The sequence below is a fragment of the Strix uralensis genome, chromosome 5 (assembly GCF_047716275.1).
Source record: "Strix uralensis isolate ZFMK-TIS-50842 chromosome 5, bStrUra1, whole genome shotgun sequence".
Classification (NCBI taxonomy): Eukaryota; Metazoa; Chordata; class Aves; order Strigiformes; family Strigidae; genus Strix; species Strix uralensis.
In genome coordinates, this window is record NC_133976.1 from 25,862,537 (window position 1) to 25,885,412 (window position 22,876).

General features: G+C 39.4%; 1 protein-coding gene across 6 annotated transcripts in view; it reads left to right on the forward strand.

Annotated features, from left to right (window-relative positions):
- AASS (aminoadipate-semialdehyde synthase) overlaps window positions 1-22,876 on the forward strand; it is a 31,525-nt gene that overhangs the window by 6,111 nt on the left and 2,538 nt on the right. For 3 of the 6 annotated variants that reach the window (XM_074870168.1, XM_074870166.1, XM_074870167.1), the window contains 15 exons: window positions 133-281; window positions 1,432-1,554; window positions 1,703-1,814; window positions 2,342-2,401; window positions 2,495-2,562; window positions 6,411-6,532; window positions 10,881-11,010; window positions 11,900-12,010; window positions 13,303-13,411; window positions 13,835-13,975; window positions 15,868-16,035; window positions 18,221-18,316; window positions 20,405-20,520; window positions 20,697-20,785; window positions 21,105-21,281. In XM_074870168.1, the coding sequence (XP_074726269.1) occupies window positions 133-281; window positions 1,432-1,554; window positions 1,703-1,814; window positions 2,342-2,401; window positions 2,495-2,562; window positions 6,411-6,532; window positions 10,881-11,010; window positions 11,900-12,010; window positions 13,303-13,411; window positions 13,835-13,975; window positions 15,868-16,035; window positions 18,221-18,316; window positions 20,405-20,520; window positions 20,697-20,785; window positions 21,105-21,281 (1,771 nt within the window). Of the gene's footprint in view, window positions 1-132; window positions 282-1,431; window positions 1,555-1,702; window positions 1,815-2,341; window positions 2,402-2,494; window positions 2,563-6,410; window positions 6,533-10,880; window positions 11,011-11,899; window positions 12,011-13,302; window positions 13,412-13,834; window positions 13,976-15,867; window positions 16,036-18,220; window positions 18,317-20,404; window positions 20,521-20,696; window positions 20,786-21,104; window positions 21,282-21,429 lie in introns of those variants that run through there. The other 3 variants (XM_074870164.1, XR_012629149.1, XM_074870165.1) reach the window with 3 other exon arrangements.

The window sequence follows — 22,876 nt, forward strand, 5'->3', positions numbered from 1 at the left end:
CTGGGTTGGTAGTTACTACACCTTTGCATATCCATTGGTTGAGAGAGCATTCATTTGAAACACTAGACCAGGTGCTTTCAACTTCTTAAAGTAATAGATGAGAACATCAGGCATCTGTAACTTTCTTTGCAGATTGCACCCTACACAACTTGTTTAATTAATGGCATATACTGGGAACAACATACTCCTCGCTTATTAAGTCGACAGGATGCTCAGAACCTGCTGGTGCCAGTTAGATCTGCTGCTGGTGCAACAGAGGGCTGTCCTGAGTTACCACACAAGTAAGACACCTCAATTCACTTGTAACAATTCTGCAGCACCATGATTAAGTCATAATGTTGGGCAGTTTCACCACAGTATCTACCAAATGTTCTGTTTCCTATGTTGTTCCCCTTGCTGTTGCACAATGCCCCATTGATTCTGCTTTTGTTTTTCTGTGCTTTGCAGTCTTGTTTTCACAGTTTGGAGTTTTTGAAAACATTACAGTACAAATGACTGACAGGTATCGGCTGTCTTACTGCAAAGGTAGTTCTGCCATTGATCCTTGTGCAGAATCAATACAAACAGTGTGACATCTGGGAAATGTACCTACTGCACCATTATTGCTAGAAGTTTCTATGACTGAGCAGAGTTTGTTGATTAAGTTCTTCCTACCCTGTCATTTGGCTTGTACAAGTTCAATAACTGTTCCAGCAGGTAGCGGAAATCCTTCACAACCCTGAATAGCTTTAAGGATGGAGTGTGGGATGCAAATCCAGGGTTAGTCTCCTTTCAGTGTGAGTGGGAGCCACCCTTTCTCTAACAGCCCTGTGTAATAGTTCTCTGGGAGACAGCCTGGGGATGAATTTGGGGAGGATATGGTGAGGAAGCACGTCTTTGTCTCTTTTCTGCCCACTCTTGACATCTTTCTCTCACATGACAAATAAAGAATTTGAGTGGAGCCAGAGGTAGTGAGTTAGGCTAATGAGTGCTCCACCTGTGCCAGCTATCCGTGAACTGAAAGGAGACAGCCACTTCTTTATGTTTCCCTTTATGATGGTGAAGTTATTCTAGTGCAGGACTGCCCAGTGACAGCTCAGGAGAATTGGTAGATGGATAATGAATGGGAGGTGTTGGCAGCACACAGAGTACAGAGAAAAAATGATGGATGAGTGGATTCTGGTCTTTGAGAAGTTACGCATGAAATATGGATCTTGTTGATATGAATGGAAATCTTACGACTACAGTAGGGCTGGATTTCCATTATGTTTCTGGATGCCATTGTTTGTGTTGTGCTGACTTCTAAATTGGTTAAGATGAATGTAACTACAAGACTGATAGATCTTCTCACATTTCTTTTATTTCCCATTCACTTGTGATCTTCTATACCTATGTTTTTTAGTAATTTGGATAATGCTCTGTTACTTCATCTTCTTTGTTTAATTGCTTTAGATTTCTGGCAATATGTGACATTTCAGCAGACACTGGGGGATCGATAGAATTTATGACGGAGTGTACAACAATTGACAGTCCATTTTGTATGTATGATGCTGACCAGCATATTATTCATGACAGGTGGGAGAGCCTTTAATTTTTATTGCTTTCCTCTGTAATTTGTACAGTGGAACCTTATATTGCAAAATCATGCGTTTAAAACACGAAAGGTGGTACCTTTCAGGTACCAAGGAGAAGTAGTTTAGAAGAGCTGTGTTCTCTCTTTCAGTGTTGAAGGCTCTGGGATTCTGATGTGTACCATCGACAATCTGCCAGCACAGCTTCCTATAGAAGCAACAGAGTACTTTGGCGATATGCTTTTCCCATATATTGAAGAGATGGTAAGGTCTTATGTGTCCCAACAAGAAGGTGGAAGACTCAAACTTTGCTCTGCTTGTTTGTTGCTTTTCTGGTCTCCTGTATACATTCAGAAGGAATCTGCTGTAGAACATAACTGACTTTGTACATCAAAAAAATAAAAAGTTTTCTAAGTCTTGAGGCAATACTTTCAAAATGCAACAGTGAATGAGACATTAGTGACCTGGATGTCTTGGGGATTTGTCAAGAACACTTTCTGTAGGCAGGAAACAGGCTCTGGCAGGTAGTTCATTGCTTCTTGACCCTGCAGTAGAGGTCTAAATCAGATTTTCTTGGGACACTCAACAATCACTCACAATCATACTGCTGTTTGAATTTGCATGTTTTCATAAAGGGCAAATGACACTGATCAGGGCCAAGAGAATTTTGGATATACAAGATGTTGGTATTGTTGCATGAATTTAAATGTTGCTTAAAATCTTGATGTTTTACTCTGAAAAAAAATTATGGGAAATAAAATGACCTGATTTGAAATAACTTATCTCCACAGCTGTTGTCAGAAGGCTCAGAACCTCTTGAAAGCCAGAATTACTCATCTGTTGTTCGAGATGTAAGTTTTGCAATTTGGCACTTTGGTTGTCTTCCTCTGCTTTAAAACATACAGGTGCAAAAAATGCTCAAGATTTGTTTCATGTATTTATAGGCAGTGATTGCGTCCAATGGCTCACTGACAGCTAAGTATGAATATATCCAGAAATTGAGGGAGAGCAGGTAATGTATAGCTTCTTAAAATTTATTTGGTTCAGGTTTTTTAAAAAAACTTGTCTGCATTCTGTCTCCCCTTTTGCATTTATTTCCTTGTGTTTTGGTGGAATACTGTTACATTGCACTGTGTCTAAATGTCTCCTAGCTTGATGATTTCCTTCTTTCTTCATGCACATTGCCTAAATCATTAACATGTGTTGTTAGTAATTTATATTGAAGTTGAGAATACGGTCATTTTTCTTTCATACATTATGAAGACTGCTTTACCAGAGGCAGAAAACAGCCATGTACCAGTAGTATTGTTACTCCTTGCCCTTTTAAAATGAATATAACATACAGTCCTTTGAAAGGAATGGCTGAAAGGACAAGGCTCTCTAATATACCTTGAATCCAGTTTCCTCTATTATGGCTCAAGTGCTGTGTTGTATAGCATTGTTCTGTGACTGGATGTATTTAGGAGCCTCTGTGAGACTCAGATTTTCATTATATTGCTGTAGCTACAGCTTTAGCTACCACTTCATCCACACCCTGTGTCAGTAGTTATCTGCCAGTGGTAACATGAAAGAAGTAGCATTGAGTGGATTAAGCTAACAAAAGTATAAATAACCTGGGTATCCCTTCCCTTCTCCTTGCTCCCTATTATTTACAAACACCTATAGTTTACCTATGAAAAACGTTAATTTGACAATAAGTGGGTACCTCTGGCTTCATGTTCGTCCTCAATCCCAGCTGCACTGTGTATCATATAAAAGTTGAAATTGGTCTGACCACAAGCACTGCACGCGCTATGCACTAAAAGCATAGTGTGTTGACTTTTGCATGCCAAACTTCTCCAAAACCCTTTGGGAACTGCATGAGTTCTGGTTATGAACTTGTTCATGATGAACTATAGGTGCATTTTCCACCCAAAGCAATATGCTGTTTGCCTCTCAGAGACTTCTGCTCACAGTGATTTTTGTTGTGTGCTGTTTGGTAGACCACCTCAAGAAGCTGTTTCAATAACAAATTTTCTTATTCCTCACACAGCATGATGCTATGGTGGGTTTTTTTGCTTTCTCCATAATCACTTGCATGGTCTTGTGTTAACTGTCCTGAGAATCCAGAGACTTCATTCCCAAGGGGTTTTTCTGGTAGATTTTTGATATTTCTGTGGACCTGTGTGTTGCATGTGATGTTCAGTTTTTCATTGGTGTTGCTCACTTAGCTGTCAGAAAAGCAAGACCTGCTAACAATACCCTCCTTTACTTTGCAAACTGTAGAGATAATGCAAATGAAAGCAGGGATTTTACTGCTTAAGGTGTGATGGTTTAGCTAGAGATAGGCTCTTGTTTAGAGCCTGTAGGAATTGTGTGGCTTGTGTTATTACTCTAACAAAGTATTATGTGTCTAGTTTAGTTTCTGAGGGCTCTATTTAGACGTTTATACCTTTTGGAAGTCCATGAACAGACATAGGGTTGCCAGACTGTATAAGCTGAACTGTCTTGGGTGCCATTAGAATGCAGGAGCAGTTTTGATTTACTGAATTTTTCTCCATCCTTTCACCTTTACTTGCTTAATACCTGCTCCCAGTTCCTCATTCACAGCTGCAATAGCATATCTCATTAACAATATGGACCTCTAAGTATTACTGTTATTTATTCATAGATTGACATAACTGTATTATTTAAACTTGTATGTAGAGAATAAGCATAATCTGGAATGTTCTTTTCTGGGACTGTATAGATTCTGTTCCCACTCTTGATGGGTCATTTGGAAGCTTATGTTTGTGCCTGTCCTAGGGCAGACATGCTGTGTTTGACCCAAGTATGACCTCATTCTAGACAATGGAGAAGTTTTTAATATATATGATAAGAAGTTTGATTGCAAAATCCAGCTTCATATAGGAAGTCTCCCTTTTGTTAACACTATTGCTCCAAGCTCCTGCGTACCACCGCTGTTCCCTGTAAGTAAAGGGTAGAGAGGAATTCTTTCTCCTCCCTTGTCCACGAGGATGTAGCTGTGGAAGAGGATGTTCTATTAGAATTGATAGGAGGAGGAGGAAGGTCGTTGGGTTTGTCATATGAAAGGGTATGATGGGCTTAGGAGGCTTTCTGTGGATGGATTAAATAATGATTTAACTTTTTTAAGAAAAAGTGAAAATGTACAGTAATCTGTAGTAATAATTTAGATAGATTAGAGAGGTGATATGTTGGTACATCCCATTCAGATTTAATGAATTGAAAAGTATGACTTATAAAAAAAAATAATTAAGCCTGAAAGTGCAGGAAGGGAGTATGAAACATCTGGAATTTTGGACAGTAATTTAAGATTTACAAATATTCAGACACAGTAGGCTGGAATGTGCTTCAGACAGATGATATAAACATATTTGGTATTGATTTAACTCTCTTCACTCAGGGTGGTCTTTCAACACTATTGTTTGAGACCTTGTTCCCCCATATGTGGTCGGGTACTTTATGCCATGCTTTAGGTCATGCAATACCACTCCTGTCACGCTATTAGTTATTGTTCTGGCAGGCTGCAGCACCATCCTTCATTATTTTGGTGGTTTTTGAACTGAAAAAACACAACTGAAAATTGATTTATGGATGTTGCGTCGAGCCCCCAAAAGGTCTGAACCAAATGTTATTTAGTAGACATATGTTTAGTCCTCTCCTAAGGACAACAGCTTTAAGCAAAGTGGACATGAGCTTGTCAGCTAGAGGTCAGTATTCTTTCGGTGGCATAATCCACAATGAAGTATATGCCTGTGTAAACTCTCCGTAGATAAAGGGGAAATTGAGGAACTTGCTTATAGACTTACGAAGTTTCCCGTAAGTCTGTATCCTTGAAGGTCCTACCTATTTATTGAAATTTGTTTTCAGGATATGGGATAGAAAAGCCAAACCTCAGTCTCCATGAATTAGGTTAAACAACAGGGCGATGAACAGCTTCCTTTTCTTCAACAACAAAGTGCTTTAAGAAAATTTTTTTTATTTGCTAAATAGTTTTTATCTGCATAGTGATGACACTTTAGACAAACAGTTTTACAATCCTTATTTTACAACCTAATGCAAATTTAAGCTAAAAGGAAAAATAACCAAAATGTGTTTTCCTACTAAAATTTATACATTTATGAGAACATATTTAGGCAACTGCTGAACTATGTTATTCTGGTTGGCAAAAAGAAATGCAAAATCTGTTGTGAATACATTTTATATTGAAAGTCAACAGGAGAGCTACTTCTTAAATTTATTTACGAGAGTAGTAGAAGCTTAGTTGAAACAGTCTGTGATGATTTTTCAAATCTGAGTTCTTGTCTGCAAACAAGATTTCTTAATTGGGCATTAACTTTTATTTGACTTTTATTGACTATCATGTTCCTATGATGGACTAATATGAACCTAGTATAATTTAACTAAAATACACTTTCACCAACATGGTTTTGTATACTTTAACAGTTACTCGTGACGTAAAGGGAGCTAGGCAGAGCCTGGAATCCCTTTCTGACAGCCCAACGTGACAGAGACAACTTGGTCGTCCTCAAGTGATCAGGTTACAGTAATTTGGCTATTGGGAAAAGTACAGTGACAACTGAGGAAAAATTTGTTGAACAGCCAGTAGCAATTGGAAAAGCAGTGGAGATGTTGATGGATTTGATCATGTTTGTATTGGAGGAAAGAAACTAGAAGTTACACAGCATAAGAATGGAAGCAGTACTAGTCAGTCTTGGGTTAGATAGCCAGGATCTTGACTCGGTCTGAATAGAGCTCTTGGTTTGTAGAATTACTAAAACATGCTTATTCTGTTAGCTTTAGCATCTTACAGTTTCGTTCTTCTGTGTGATTTTTAATTTTGCCTGTAACACCTCCTAGGGAATATGCTCAGTCACTGAAGATGGGTAATAAGAAGAGGGTTTTACTGCTCGGATCTGGCTATGTTTCTGGCCCTGTACTTGAATATCTCACTAGAGATTCTGACGTTGACATCACAGTTGGTATGTAAGACTTTGCTTGTTTTTCATTGAAAAATTTTCTTATTTCAACTTGCTAGTGTGGCAGAACCTTTCTCATGAGTAATACAGGGATCTGATTCTGAGAACAGGTAAAGAAAATCTTTGTTATTATGCACAGCAGAAAAGGATTTTATAGCTTTCTGAGCATTTTGAGTTTATATAATCGATTTGAAAATGATATAGCCACATTAAAAGTTTACTGTTTGCATGTGTAACCTATAGGGAAATTAGAAGTATTTTTCCTTTTAACCTGCTTTGGACTTGGAATTGGTTTTGTAACTAGTCACTTTAATTGGTGCTTGGCTGTGTTTTCAGCCTCACACAAACTGAAGAGGAAATTGTTTTTTATAGACAGCTGTATGAGTGAAGCCCCTGCTGTTGGTATGACCAGTACTGTGGTGGTAAACCTTCAGACCCTGACCTTCCCATCATCCCCACATGCCTGCTTGTTTATTCCTCTGTTTTGGTTTTATCTGTAGCATATTTCAGGCTGGGCATCTCAGAAACACTCTTCTGTACCCTTGATGATGACTTTACCCTGATTCTGTGATTTCAGATTTAAAACTCAGGCTGTATTGTCTGAAAGATATTTTGCTGGGAAATGGTTTCCTTTAAAACTTACCATTGTATTTCTGTTGAATTTTGTTGTTATTGTTTTGGTTTGTTTTTTCCCTTCATGCTACTTTCATACTTGGCTGCTTTTGCTACCCTTTGCGGTGCTTACCATAGTACTTTTAACCCCTGGGAAAAGATTTACTAGAAAGAAGAAGGGAACTCTTAAGGAAGCTGCACCCTTGTTATTAGCACCGCCTGGTGTGGTGAAGGATTACAGCAGTGTTCAGTGTCCATCCCCTCATTAGTATGGAGGCTGCATCTAGTCCCTGCAATACAGTAGCAGTAAGGGAAACCAGGTGAACTGAAAGATCTGTTTTGCCAAGCAAACACTGAGCAAACACAGCAGGTGCCTCTTATCTGGGAAGCTTATAAACATGCAGTTCCTACAGCACACACCAAAAAAAATGCTCAGAAGGAAAGAGACACAAAGATGATATTTGTCTAATATTTGACAGCAGGCAGGTAGATGAAGAAAGCATGAAATGCACATCACAGTGCCACATTTGGTTCCCTACTGTTAGGCTACACCACTTTAAATCCAAATGGTGAAAATCTTAATTGGGAAACCTTCATGGTCCCAGACTTCTTTTGGTTTGAATTTGGAGATGATTTTGCTTACCTCTTTTCCCTCAGCACAAGTTGGTTGGTAGGGTACAGAGAATCACCATCTGGCAATAATTATTTCCCATTGACTTTGGAAAGACCATAAGGAAGTAAGGCCCTAAGTTAGGGGCACAGTTGCTTTTAATTCTTAAGCCTGTGTCCCACCTGCTGCCTTCAGTGCCCACTCCTTTCACCTGGCTGTGTTCCCATTGCTGTCCTTGTGCTGGCAGCATGGTGAGCTGGGACAGGGAACCAGTTCACTTTAAGTCAGATGTGGCAAATACTGGTTGCTTTAACCTGAATATCTTTTTCAGTTCTGCTTTCCTTGTAATATGAAGTGCTGATGACAGTAGGAGCAAGGTAGTAGGAAAGAACAAGGGGAGGCAGGCGGAGACTGGATTTCTCCCTTTTAGTGATAATATTAGCAAATGCAAGATTGGTAGGACTAAGCCAAAGGTAAGAATTGAAACTAGTCAGATTGAATCTGGGCCTGAGCAAAATCTCAATGTTTTTATATTTGTTTTGTTAAAAATGGTGAATGATGTGAATTGTTTTTAAGTTATTTAAGCTGTTCTTGGCTATAAATAGGAATTCTGTTAAAATGTACGGAAACAGTTTTGAAAGATTTTTTTTTTAACCAGATTTATCTATAAGTATTTAGCTACATGGAATGAGGGATGGGGTAAGCTTTTCTGGGGACGTATTTATTTACTAAATCTCTTAGTTAGCTATGTTGAACCTGTATGTTCATCAAGACCTTAAAACGTTAAGGTTTTCCTGTCACTTAAACCAAGCACAGCCTGAAAAAGAGAAACAAATTTTCCTCTTTGGACTTTTTCCCCTCCTGGACTTCTGTCAGCTTCTTGCTTTTCAGTGAAGTAGTTTGTGCTTTTGCAGAAACAGCTACTACCATGAAAAACTGATGGAATACTTCACCTCTGCATTTATTTGGCCAGGTTAGAGAAGTGACCATTTTTAAAACCAGGAGAAAATATGTACCTAAAACACTTCAGGCCTTAAGATAAATTGTTGCACTAATTAAAAATGGTTGTTTTTCAGCAGGATGATGCTAATACAAAACCAGTTTACTTTTAAAACACATTGGGCATACAATTTTCCCACTGCCATCTTCCATTAAGAGTCAATGCAATACAGTATTTCATCAAATTGGAAAGGACCAGGCATACCTTTTCTGTATTTTCATGTGAAAATCAAAGCAGGAACAAAACCTCTGCCTATTTTAATGCTATTTAATTATTCTGTTTCAAATGAGGTTGTAAACCTGCAAGGAAAGGCACTTTCTGGGGTAGGCAATTATTTTTTATTTTTCCCCCTACCTTTCTAGTTGTGTAGTGCTTCTCCAGCAAACGGATGAGCTCATGAATGCCAATAGTATTTAATACATCTAGGAGCATCTTGAGAGTTTCTGGCATTCTAGTTTTCTCCTACACCTTGTTCTGCCAAGCAGACCTCTGGATGACTGATTTAAGTAAGGGTTGGTAGACCCAAGGGGTGATGTCTCCCCAAATCAAAGCATGAAGATCAACTCTACTGTGTGATTGTCCACCAAATAAATAAGGAAAAGACAAATTGCTGCTTGGTTTCATAGTGCTGTATGTGGGATGTCACAGAGTTCCCACTCGTTACTCTAACTCTGGTTCTCTTTCTCTCCATTTTAGAAGTTTTTCATTTGTCTGATCCTTTTGACCCCCTACACCTAACAGTTTTTCCACTAATACTCTCTCTCCAAAAAAAACCAAAACCAAACTAGTCTGCCTGAATGGGCTAGTGGTACTTTTGATTTGGCATTGTAGAGCTGTTGTTATGTTTTTCTGATGGTCATTTTTATTTTATTTTTCCCAGACCTCATGTGGTAGGATTATTGTTCTAGTTCAGATGAGCCACTTTCTCCTATATCAATAGAAGTGTTTTCTACAGCTCTTTCCGCTTTCTTGTGATCTTTCTCTAAAACTTTTCTCGAGCCTGAACATACACATCCAAGCACCCCTCTTATGTGACTGTTATTTGTATTCTTCACCCTCAAACACTTTAATTGATCTACTTCTGGATCTGAGATAACAGTGTATTTCTAAGGATTCTAAAAGAATCTGCTTTTGTTCTTCCATCAGTGGTCTGGTCACTTGTTCTTTGAAAACTTTGTAATGTCTTTTTCAGTACATTTTGACAATTACCAAAGAGTGTCAGATGTTCATCTGAGATATCATGGATTGAACCTCCAGTATGTATGTGTTTTAAAACCTAGAATATACCTTGACACAGGTTTTTATGAGGTGTCAGAATTAAAGACATGGGACTATGCTTTTGGGGTGGATCACAACCCTGCCTAGCCTCTAATAAAAGTGTTGGGGTTTTATGACTAATTAATGACACTTTTGTGACCCATTTCTGCATAAGAGATGCATATATTCAGCAGACTTTTCCACCTCTCTCTAAAAAACACTTAGGTGTGAATGTGTGCTTCTTCCTGTTTAGTTTATTTGTTTTCCCACCATGTGGGTGCTCAGTTACCTGGCAAATGTAGACAGTGCTGCTGTAGAAAACCATGCTGGGAGGACATGTGCACATGATGCAAGTGAGCCTGTGGGTTCTGGGGTCTCCTACTGCACAAAGACAGGTTTAACAGTCCTGTACTCATGTTCTAGATTTACTTCTTGATAGAGTGGAAAAGAAGGGAGATCACTTCTAGTTTTGTATAAATAATTTGTATGGACCTAGTCTGCTGATAGTTTTAACTGCAGTTAAAACTTCTGTTACTTTTAAGTACACCCACAAAGTTGCTACTTGGTTACAAGTCTGTTCTCCTTACACAATTTAGCAGTGAGTGTTTCTTTACTTCTGAGAGCAAGTATTTGTAGGTTCTTATTCTTGAGTTATAGCTGCTATGGCTTGACACTGACAATTGATAATAAAATTGACTACTTTAGGGGAAGTAAGGTCAGATTTCTCTTCAACTGTTAGTGAAGAAAAACATCGATGCAGCTGCTTCTCTTTGGGAAGAAGGGGGTGTGTGTAAAGCGCAATTATACATGGGAGTGCTTTGGTCTTACCTTCATCTTTAGGTAACAGTTGATGTGCTTTACTTTTAAAACAGCATCTGTCATGAAGGAACAACTTGAACAACTGATGAAAAAATACAGGAACGTTACTTCAGTTCATATGGATGTCATTAAACACGAGGAAAAGCTGTCCTCTTTGGTGAAGAAACACGACCTTGTGATCAGGTCAGAATTCTGTGTAAAACATGACAGGCTCAACCCTAAGTGATGCTGCTTCTTTCTGCTAGTTCACTGACCTAAATCAACATGGTAACTTTTTTCTTAATGCCCAAGAACTGGGGTCATATTTGTGCATGTAAATAGTTGTAACTGGCAACTGCCTTCTCATGTAGCGTGGCATCAGGACTTGCAAAGGGGCTTTGACTGCAGCATCTCTTTAGAAGTGTTCACCAGTTACGTGGACAGCCTTCTTAGTGTGAGGGGGCAGTTGTGTCCACCAGCATGTGTGTTCCTGGGATCAAATCTGCATGTTTGCAAGGGGAGGCAAAATTCTGACATCTTGGTCATTTCTCATGAATATGCCATTAAGAAAGATATCTTTCCAGGTATTGAAAGAGGGGAGGAAATTACTTCATAGTCCTTGCCATTTTGTCCATTTTGGCACAGATGTCATGAGTATTGTTTCCTTTACATATAGAGCATGCTTTTCACAAAGTACTTCAGCAAGATCATTGTAATGCAAGCTTTCTCAAGGATGATTTTACAGTTTTGCATCTTCCAAACCTCCAGCATGTCTGTTTAGAAGGTGGCCTTGAAAAGAGGTCAGTGGTTTGTTTTTTACAAAGAGAAGTGTGACAAAAGATGCTGTCTAAAGAATGACTCCCCTATTGTCCTGCGCCCTGTTCTGAGTGTATACAACAATGCTCTTCAGATGGAGTAGTGTTTCACTTATGTGGGTATGAAACTGCTCAGGGCAAGGCAGGTATGACTGTTGCATTTACTTAGCTCTTTTGTAGGCATACAAAAAACATTTGTGAGTGTGCTGTCAACTTTCCAGTGACAGCATAAGTAACTGATTGGATTTTGATGTTGCATAATTCTCCTTCATTTGTAGTTTGCTGCCTTATTCAGCACATCCTTTGGTTGCTAAGAAATGTATTGACAACAAAGTGAACTTGGTAACAGCCAGCTATTTAACACCAGCTATGAAGGAACTCCAGGAGAGGTAGGTATGAGAGTAGTATCTCCCTGGTGTTGCTTCCTTATTTAGTGTATTTGAATATTTTGCCGGCTGTTACGTGTGCAACACTTACTGTGAATTATTGTTTTCTGCATTCTTTTTCCTGTTTCTATGATGGAGGACTAAGTACCTTTCCACAGAGTTGCCATATGGAGGCTGTAGCAGAGCAGAGAAATGAGTGCATACTGCAGTTTGGTCAGACTAGTGCTCTAAACGCTGAAACATACTTTTCTGGACGCCCCATCTTATTCCATGCTATTATGCCTTCCCCTCTCCTCTCAAACCTGTTAGGATGTTTGAGCTGGGATAATATTCAAGCTGAGCAGCTGGACTGTCCTGTTCTACCAGTGACAGCAAGCTTGTTTGTTGCCCTTTGCATTCCCTTAATAAAAACTCATTCTTGGCTTATTGTATCTACAGTAATATCCTCCTTCATGACAACTTCTGGACAGGCCCACTGTATTAGTCTCAAATTGGTGACAGCTCTAACTATTCTAACATTTCTCTTGTCCTACTTATTTTATGATTGGAGGTTGTTTTGGGCCTGGAGGTTCATCTAGGTGCTACTTTCAGTCACGGTACTGGAAACTCTGAAGTGAATTCAAGTGAGTGGGTTGAGAGTTGTACATGCTGTGTCTCTACAAAAGATAAAAGCTAGACAGGTAGAGAACCAGTGCTGCAGGCAATGAGGGAGCTTTAGGGGCCTCTGTTCCCATTCTTGCTGTGATGCCAAGAGGTCATATCATGCTGTCAAAAAAAAAAAAAAAAAAAAAGACAAGACACTTCTCATTTGTCAAAACACAAAGTGATTTCGAAAATAAATCACCTCAGTTTGTGATAAGTGAGCTGCTCTGGGAGTGTAAGCAACTGTTACAAAAAGAAAACCCAAATGCTTGTAATTTGGGAAAGTAGGCTTTTCAGTCTCTCTTCCCCCTGCAAGAGCTGTTTAGGGCAATTACGACTAGCTCTGTGCTGTCCTCTGCATTACTACCTTTCTGCATTATAGCACTGTCTAGGATAATGTGGGGTGTGAATTTATTTTTCCACCAGCTCCTAGATGTTGCAGCAAAGTAAGAGGAACCAAGGCTAGAATGACTCTTACACATTTGTCACTCTTCAGGTGTTAACATCTTCTGTTTTTTTTCCACAAGCTGCAGGCAGAGCCCAGAATTTACTGTACTGGGAAAGGTTCACTGGGCCTTTGTTGGACAAACTTCCTGAATGAAAGGCCAGTAACAGTGAATATTCTGACAGCTCTGCATTTCTGTTATTTTTAGTGTAGAAGCTGCTGGTATTACAGTTATCAGCGAAATGGGTTTGGATCCTGGTCTTGACCATATGTTGGCGATGGAATGTATTGACAAGGCTAAAGAAGTTGGTGCTACGGTAAGGTTGACAGGTAGTGCATAGTTCTGCCAAGATTTTATTAGTTGTTCCTTTAACACCACCCAGTTTTTGGGCATGTCACTGGTGTGTAATGGACTCTGGACACCTTACTTCTTCTGATGCTGGGAATTTGGTGCCAATTAGTCCAATTGGTGAGACCATCAACTAAGATGGCTTTGCCCCGGTGTATGTTTTGGTTTCCTCTCCTTGACGGACAGTGCGTGCAGTGTGACACCTTGACACTGTTGCTCAGTGAAATTCTTTGGTTTTCCCTGTCCACTGTAGATCTGATTTGGCCCATTTGGGAGATAATGTCAACAGAAAGTTTAAGAACTAATGGGGATTCTGTAGGGTAGCTCTGTACTGTTTGCGTCTTGGTCTGTCTGCTCTTCATTGTTTCTTTCCTGTGGCTAAATCTGACAGGTTGTGTCCTACACTTCTTTCTGTGGTGGCCTACCAGCTCCAGAGCACTCTGACAATCCTCTGAGATACAAGTTCAGCTGGAGCCCACAAGGAGTGTTGCTGAATACAGTTCAGTCTGCTACATATTTAAAAAATGGAGAGGTGAAGTAATACTAACATTTCTATTTAAAGCCAGACAAAGAAGGTGGTATTAGGCTAAGGAGGGGTTTGGGATTTGTAAGGTGCTGTGTTTACTTTCAGACCAGTGACAGTCAATTGCCTAAGCAAGTTATATATATCACTTAATTCTATGTTTGGAGCGTGATGGTGCCTGGCTGCTGCCAGCTTAATTCTTAATTACTATATGGAAACTGATAGCAAAGAAGGAGCATGTTCTAATGACTGAAGCACAGGACTGAGGTTGGTGTTCTGGGTTCAGCTTCCATCCCTGTTGTGTGATGCTTTTGCCACTTAAGTGCCCTGTCTTTGGCTCTGTGAAACAAAGGTGAGAGTGCATCCTTCTACTTGCTTTTCTGTCTAGTCATGTTTGTAAACCAAACAGCTTCATTCTGTACTTGCACAGTATATGACAGAACTCTTGATTTCTTTTTCTTCTGGTGCAGTCTGTAATAGCAATAACCCACTGAGTGGGTTTTGTGAAAGTGTACAGTGTTTACTGATGTGTTTTATATAAGCTCCGTTTTGCTGTTTGTGCAGGAGTCATTAGAGTATACTTAACCTAGCAAATGTCACTGCATTTGTTTTATGGAAAGATCATAAATGATTTGTGCAAAGCCGTTGCAAGCCATTATCACATTTCTGCTTTCCAGTCCTATCTGTTTGATCACTCCCACTTGCTCAGAGTAGTTACTGAGCTCTTCAAATGTCAAGGAGGCCGCCTTGTATAACTACTGTAAAGTTTAGCTAATTGTCTAAACTTTTTGATCTGTGAAACTGAGAAATCTTTTGAGATGTTTTATCATGACATTTTGGTGCTCTAGTGTTCTTACTGCAGTAAGAAAGGAGAAATTCAGGGATTGTACATTGGATCATTATTTAAAAAGCAACAACACGTAAGTTTCAGATGAAAGGGTCTCTTGGAGAATGTGAAAATGTTTCTTGTTTAATTCTGACCTGGTTCACCCATTGCTAGGAAAAATCAGATCATGAATATGAATGATCCATTATGAGAGCACTTTGTGAGCTTGTCAGTAAAAAGTGCAATTTTTCCTCCTTGCCACTAAATCCTTAGCTGTCTTTGACTATTGTGCAGGGTTCTTACCCACTGGTGTCTTGCCTGACAAATACAGTAAGATCTTTCTGCATTGCTGCGGACTTCATTGCTTTAGTCTTTCTTCTAGAAGGAAACCTTGTCCCTTTGCTCAGAAGTCACAAAATGAGTTTGTACTGATGCTGCATAGCAGATCTGTGCATCAGCTGCTTGAAGGAAGCAGGGTTCAAGGCTTTGGTTGGGAGTGATAATAGAACTAGTCAACCTTACTTTGTTTTCCTTCAACGGTGCATTCTCTCTGTGCTTTGTAGCTGCGAGTAAAGATGCACATGGGCAGCAATTTTATATTAGTGTGATATCACCTGATTTATTTTAATCTTTAAAAAAAAAAAAAGAAACAAAACCCCATCCTTCTCTTTACATTTGCTTTCTCCTCCCCCCCCAAAAAGAGAACAAAAAAATTGACCGAAAAGCAGGGAGCCTATGGGTAGAATCTCTCTTCATGCTGGTGTAGTTTGGGGAGGTGCTCCAAATTTACACTAATGTCAGTGAAATGGGAACCTGACATTTTAATATAAGTGCAGCAGGAACTAACAGTGGATGTTGCTTGTTTTAGCCCTTTGTTTAGTAATGGCTGACATAGTGCACGCTCTTCCATCACAGCACATGCTTAAATGGCTTGTGCAACTGCTTTATTTAGGTTGGGCCTTTGTTTGTACCAGAAACACTATGCATATTCTTCCTATTTTGAGCATACTTCCTCTTTTCTGTTATTAAATAACAGTGCACTGAAATAATTCTGCTGTTCTTTCACAACATTTAGATTATCAATATTCCAGCTGGAGGATCATTACTTGATACTGTTACTCCGATGGATTTTTTCCCAGGATTAAATCTTGAAGGTTTTCCTAACAGAGACAGTACAAAATATGCTGAGCCGTATGGTATTCAGACAGCTCACACTTTGTTGAGAGGCACCTTAAGATACAGAGTAAGTTGTTGTTGTTATTAATTATTGTTTTCCTCAAGAGATGAATGTTGCTGTTTCAAGAAAACTGTGTATTTGAAAGTCGCCCTTTTATAGCTCTGTATGTGCTATTTATGAGCTCTGCAGTATCCCAACTGAGAGATAACTGAAAGCACTTCTCTCATTTTTTTTCCATGTAGTTTTACTTGGTTTATTTAACAGGTGTTTGTTGCAAACCAGAAAAATAAGTTTCACTTGGTTTAGGCAGCTGGTCAGTTGGCTTGCATAGTCTGTATCTATGTTTCTTTTTTTCTCTGGCTCTGTATTTGGTGTCAAATCAATAGAAGATTTTAAAAAAATTAAATCTGATGCGTTTGTGTGATGTGTGTTGCTGTTACATATTTTTAAGAATTGATTTATTCTCAAAGTTGATAAATTGAATTTACAGTTTGCTTATGTTTCTGTGAAAAACATAATGTAAAAATCTCACAGAAAATTATGTTTTTCCATCAAACTGAGAAAGTTTTTCATTAAGTAACTGGAAATCTTGAATTTGAGCAGCTTTAACATTTTATCCAGTTAAGTAAAATGTTAAGAGATAAATGTGGGTTTTTTCTGATAGACTCTCTTCCTTTCATTTGTTAGGTGCACAAAGCAGAATCAAAACAGTATTTTTTTTCAGATTTCTTTTTTTATTGTTTAGTTCATCATTATATATTAAGAAGGAACAAACCTAAAAACCATATTGAAGGTTTGAAAAAGCTTTTATGGATGTTGTGATATGTCTGTTAAGGTTTAGGTTGTTGTTTTGTACATGGCTTGAGGAATGTATATGTCCTTTCTCTCTTAATTCCTCTGTTGCAATACAACAGGATTTTTTTCTTTATTTCTGGGAGGGAGGGAGGCTTGCTTAGCAACAGAAGGTGGAAGGCCGATGTGAGGGAGTAAGGGTTACAAATTGCAATAGCTCTCTTTTTGTCAGTCTAGATACGATCTCTTGTTCAGAAGCTAAAAATATGTGGAAGGCATCTATTTTGTCATGAAGTCTTAATAGGACAGTATCTACTCTTCCATTTGATGCCTGGTAAAATTTTCTTCTTTTGTATAAGTGTTAGCACAAGAAAAAGCAAAAATGTCAGGGTGACACGAAGAGTTGTTATCAGTGTGCTGCAAGAATGATGTTTCTGTGGTTAGTGCTGTTTTCTTAATGCCCAAAGCAGGCCCATCACTTTGGGTTGGGGTGATGTTGGTAGGGTTGCGTGGAAGAGCTTGCCATACCTCTGCCTGTGTGGTACCTACATGCCAGAACATAGTCCTGAGCAGGGCAGAAGTTAATGTTGGTCCTTTGCATTTGCTGCTCTGTTGCAGAGCAGAAAGCAATGCATTCAGTGTGGAGGCTAACATCTCCTCAGAATCCCTTTACTAGATTAAGTTCACATAGCTAATGGAGTCAGTTTAAAAAGAGGTGTCACAGAAGGATCTCGCTGGAAGGCCATCTGAGCTGATAACTTAGTGCTAGTGAAGGTGGCTCCTATAATAATTAGCCCTCTTTCCACCATTCTGCTTTTTTACAGTGTTTCTAGTCACTTTCATGTAAGTGTTTCCAGGTATCTGGCAACTGTGTGGGAGTGTTAATGGGATACAAACAAAAATAAGCAGAAAACAGTTGAGACTTCTTTTGTTGTGCAGGCTTTGCAGTTCCTTTTAAATACCATTCCACTGCTGTCCTGGTTGTCTCTGATATTCCTAAAGGAAAGATACAGGATTCTAATATTTGAACTCAGTTTACCTGATGTCTGTACAATCACAGTGGTGTAAAACTGGGGTGAGGTGAGTTCAGTGCTGGGCTCTCTGTATTCAGTAGGTTTTTTTTATGGGCCAGCTGACTGATAAAACCCCATCTGTAATGATGTGCTGGAGTTTGAACTGGTGCTGGCCAGCTTAGCCCTTTGATCTCATGAACCAATGTACTTGCCATGGAAGTACTGATGGCAGAATAATAATAAGTCATTAAAGAGGGTATTGAAAAAGTAGGGAGAGGAGTGGAGAGGGACTGAGGAAGGTACTGCTCTGTAGCAGTTACCCCACGGGCACCATGTTACTGTGGCTGTCTTCCATGGGAATAAGTCTCAACGCTACTGTGGTTGTGTCCACCACTACATTAAAACCAAGGACTTTTATTTTTAACCATGTTATCCTTTTATTTCAGGGATACTCCAAAACTATGGGAGGCTTTGTAAAATTAGGGTTAATTAACCCAGATCCTTATCCTTCGCTAAACTCAACCACACCACCTCTCACCTGGGTGAGTTACTCTGGTTACTCTGCCTTCTCTCTTCTGTTTTATTAACATTTTTCTTATTGCTAGGCTTGGGTGTGCTTAGCAGTGGGAATCTTGTACTGCATTGTGGTCTTTGCTTTTTGTTCCGGGAAATTAGGAAGATTTTCTTCAGCAGGAATGTAATACAGTGCTGGAACAGATTTGCCACAGAGACTCTGGAGTCTCTGACACCGGAGGCTTTCAGGACTCAGCTAGACAAAGCCATGACTGAGTTGAGTGCTGGTGGTACTCCTGCTTCAAGTAGGGCATTAGGCTAGATGACCCTCAGAGGACCCATACAATATTTTTATGAATTGTCCTAAATTTTCTGTTAGTCAGAATCCAGCCCTCAGTGTTTGCAGTGTTCATATTTGTACTGGCCCATCATCTTCAGTGTAAAAGTACTTTTTTAGGGCATCAAGAAGTAAGAGATCATGCCCATATGAGTATATTAAAATCTTTTTTTCTGTACAAGCATTTTTTTTTTCTTCTGCTATCCTGCTTTTTTGTCTTGCTTACTGATGCCTCACTTCATCTTAATCTCAGCCAAGGTATGACTCCTATGATGTGCTGCTGTTACATTTGACAATCAATATTTTGATTGTCTCTGGGCAAAGCAGGGAATTTCATATTTCACTGTGGTGTAAAGAGAGCTGAATTTACCGCTACTTGTCAGATCTGTTTGTCTGTCTTGTAAGAAATTTTTCTTCCATTTTGCAAATGCCTGAAAGAATAACTTTGTTTATTACTCAGGTGAACAAAATTCAGATCTGCCTCCTGTTTTCTTCCTCATGCTTTTATCAGCATTAATCTGGAAAAAGATACCAGGCTTATGCTGTGTGATGATCTGAGGAGAGCACAGTATTTTTCTGTTGATGCCATTATTTCAAGTGTTCTTTAGTGTTCTCAAAAGCAAAAAAGCACAAGGTGAAGAGGCCCAGTCTTACTTGTCTTTGACTAACATACAGCACTTCCCACCTTCCCAAACTCAGGAGTTTATGGGCTGCCAATTCATCAGTGTGTCCATTTCAGTGACTGTAAAATGGTCCACCAGCATCATAAAATGGGTTAGGAATTTTTTTTTTTGAGATTATTTTTGTCCACTTTCAGTTCTAATGTTGATATCTTCAAGTTTTCTACACAAAGATGGCTAGAATTTCCAGTTCTTCTAGCCTCAGTGGCTAAAGAGAGTGTCATATAATCTGTGAAAATAACTATAAACTCATTAGTCTCAGTGCAAACCTTTTCTCAGCAATGCTGTTACATCTTAGTACTTTCCTTTTATCACCTCTGCCTTGTGTTTTTAGTTTTCTTGTAAATAGGCTAACCTGAGCTTCTAAACAGATCTTGCTTGCTCTATGTCTTTTTCATAGCTCTGTTTATTATCTGTCTTGCTGTGAATGAAGCAAGCAATAATTAGCATCTAGATAGCACAAAATGGCCTTCAGATATGCACAAAAAAACTTCAGAAAGCTTTTTGGTAATATGCCCAGGATTGCCAGAGCCTTTTTCATCTCATCAGTCTGTTTCCTTCCTTTTGAAAGGGACATTCTCCATCTCTAGACCAGTTGAAAGATATCCTTAAGTTCCTGAATCTCTGTCTGTCACAGAATCACAGAATCATCTAGGTTGGAAAGGACCTTGAAGATCATCCAGTCCAACCACTAACCTAACACTGACAGTTCCCAACTACACCATATCCCTCAGCGCTATGTCGACCCTACTCTTAAACAGGTGGCTTCTCTTTCACCCTAACATCATCCTAGTGTTCCTTTGTTTATGCAGATTTCTGTGTTCTTTCTTCACTGCCAGAGGAAGGGATAAGACTAAAAAGTAGGGGGAAGCAGCTGAGTGGTGGGGTACAAAGTGTTTCAGGAAAAGATGACCCCTATTCTCACTTGTTGCAATTAAAAATTTCAAACTATCTCGCTTTCCCTGTACACATAACCTGTCTTCTCAGAAGCCCTGGATATTAACTTAGCTTAGTGGAGCAATGGGTTCTCAAAACCTTGACTGAAAAGGAGTGGGAACAGATGTCAGGCCTTCAGGAACTTTTTTTTTCTTTTAATGCAGAAAGAGCTCATGTGCAAACTGGTTGGAATTAAGCCGCCTGCTGAATACCATGTGCTTAAAGAAGCTGTATTTAGCAAACTGGAAAAGGACAAAAGTCAGCTGGAGGCAGTGGAATGGTAAAATATTCCAGTTATTTTTAAAGATTAAAAAAAAAAAAAAGGGGTTGCAATTCTAGCCATTTTGGTCCATGTCAAGACTGTTAAACTGGTATGCTGAAAAAGCTGGAAATTACAAAACTGTGACTAAGCTGTCGATAGGCAATGGTATAAAACTGTCTCATTTCTTCTGGCAGGCTAGGTTTATTGGGAGATGAACCAGTTCCAGCAGCAGATTCCATTGTGGGTGCTCTTGCAAAGCACATGGAGATGAAGCTGCCCTTTGGTATGTGAGAAATTCTTTTTTTTTTTTTTTTTTCCACAGCTTTGAGCCTTAACTGGGTTGGTTTGTTCACCTGCATTAGTAAACGTTCATGTTAGGTTTTTTTAATGTCTTGTAATGTTCTCTACTCCCCCAATTCATCCTTTTCTTTCCCTGTTACATTTTTAGTTTCATCCTGATATTCTGTCCTCCTTAATAGTCCCTATTTTAAGTAACTTCCCTCGTATACATGCTGTGTATGCATAGTGCCTTTCTCATCAGGAACCTTATCTTGATATGACTGAAATAGAAGTAATGAATAGTTTGTGTGGTTTTCTCTTAGGTACTGGAGAGAGAGATATGATTGTTATGAGAAATGAAATCGGTCTCAGGCATCCTTCTGGTCATTTGGAAAACAAATTTATCGATCTGGTTGTCTATGGTGATAACAAAGGATATTCTGCGATGGCTAAAACAGTAGGATATCCCACAGCTATTGCTGCCAAGATGGTTCTAGATGGTAAGTGACTGTTCAAACTTCAGTAACAGTATTTCAATCCTCTGTATCTTCCTGCCTGTAAAAAGCAGATGTATAGTGTTTCTGAAGTGTATATGTGTGTATTTTTTTTTTTTTTTAATTTATCAAACTTTTCCTGTCTTCTTTACAGGAATTTTTGATCTGCATGTTTGGATGTTTCAGTGACAACTGTTAATTTACTACTTAATCTGTAGAGATTTTTAGTCATTTAACATCTTAAATGTTTCACTCGTGTAAAGGAAACCTTTAGCATGGTAAATTACACTTGATTATGCCACAGTGAGGCAGGCTAACATCTAATTACACTTGATTATGCCACAGTGAGGCAGGCTAACGTATACCTGTGCTGAACAAGCTAGCAACTTTCACTGGTGCTTTCTGGATTGATGAAACTTGAGGCCTGAGGCATATTGCCTGATACATGTTGGGTATATATAAGCAGGCAGACTCTGTGGTCATCACCATGTTTAAGAAAATAGTGTGATCTCCCCTTGCTTGCTTTTAATCGTTAGAACTTCATTCTTGTCCTGGCTAACTGAAATGAGCAAGAACTGGGTGGTTGTTTGTTGTTATTTAAGAAAAACAACAATCCAAACTTGTGAAGTTTAGATGCTTTTCACCTAACTGCAGTTTCACAGCTCCACAAATTAAGCTGTATATGCCACTATGTTTCAAACTTTTTTTTCCTTATTCTTTGATACAGTACTGATGCTGTGTAAGAACATAATGCTGGGCTTGATAAATCTGCATATAGATATGTAAAAGTATAAAAATGAAAATTTATGTAATTGCAAATTGATATTTGCATTTGTGGTGGGTTGACCTTGGCTGGTTGCCAGACACCCACTCAGCCACTCTCTCACTCCTCCTCCTCTTCAACAGGACAGGGGAAGAAAACTAGATGAAGAAGCTCATGAGTTTATCGGTAAAGACAGGGACATCACTTACCAGTTACCATCAGGGGCAAAACAGGTTCAACTTGGGGAAAAATTAGTTTAATTTATTGCCAATTAAAATAGGCAAAAATTAAAAAGGCAAATTAAAACAACACCTTTCCCCCCCTTTTTCCCAGGCTCAAATTCACGTCTCCATTCCTGACTCGTCAGCCTCTTCATTCTGCCCCAAGCGGCACAGGGGAATGGGGAATGGGGAATGGGGGCCTGTGCTCAGTCCATAAGAGCTCCTCTCTGCTTCTCCTTCCTTCTCATGCTTTTCACCTGCTCCAGCGTAGTTTTCACCAGGGGAGTCTCTGCTCCGGTGCCTGGAGCACCTCCTCCCTGCCTCCTTGTCTGATGTTGGTGCTGCAGGGATGTTTCTCACATTTTTTTCCTCAGTCCTCGATGCTGTGAAGCGTTTTGCCCTTTTTCAAGTAAATTTCCCAGAGGTGCCCGATCTGTGGCCGAGTGGCTCAGCCGTGCCCTGTGGTGGGTCAGTTGGAGCCGGCTGGAACCAGCTGTGTCCGGCACGGGGCAGCCCCGGCCTCTCCCCACAGAAGCCGCTCTGCAGCCCCCCAGTTATCAAAGCCTTGCTGAGTAAACTCAGTAGAGCACTTAACACTTTTTCCCCCCCTATCTTTA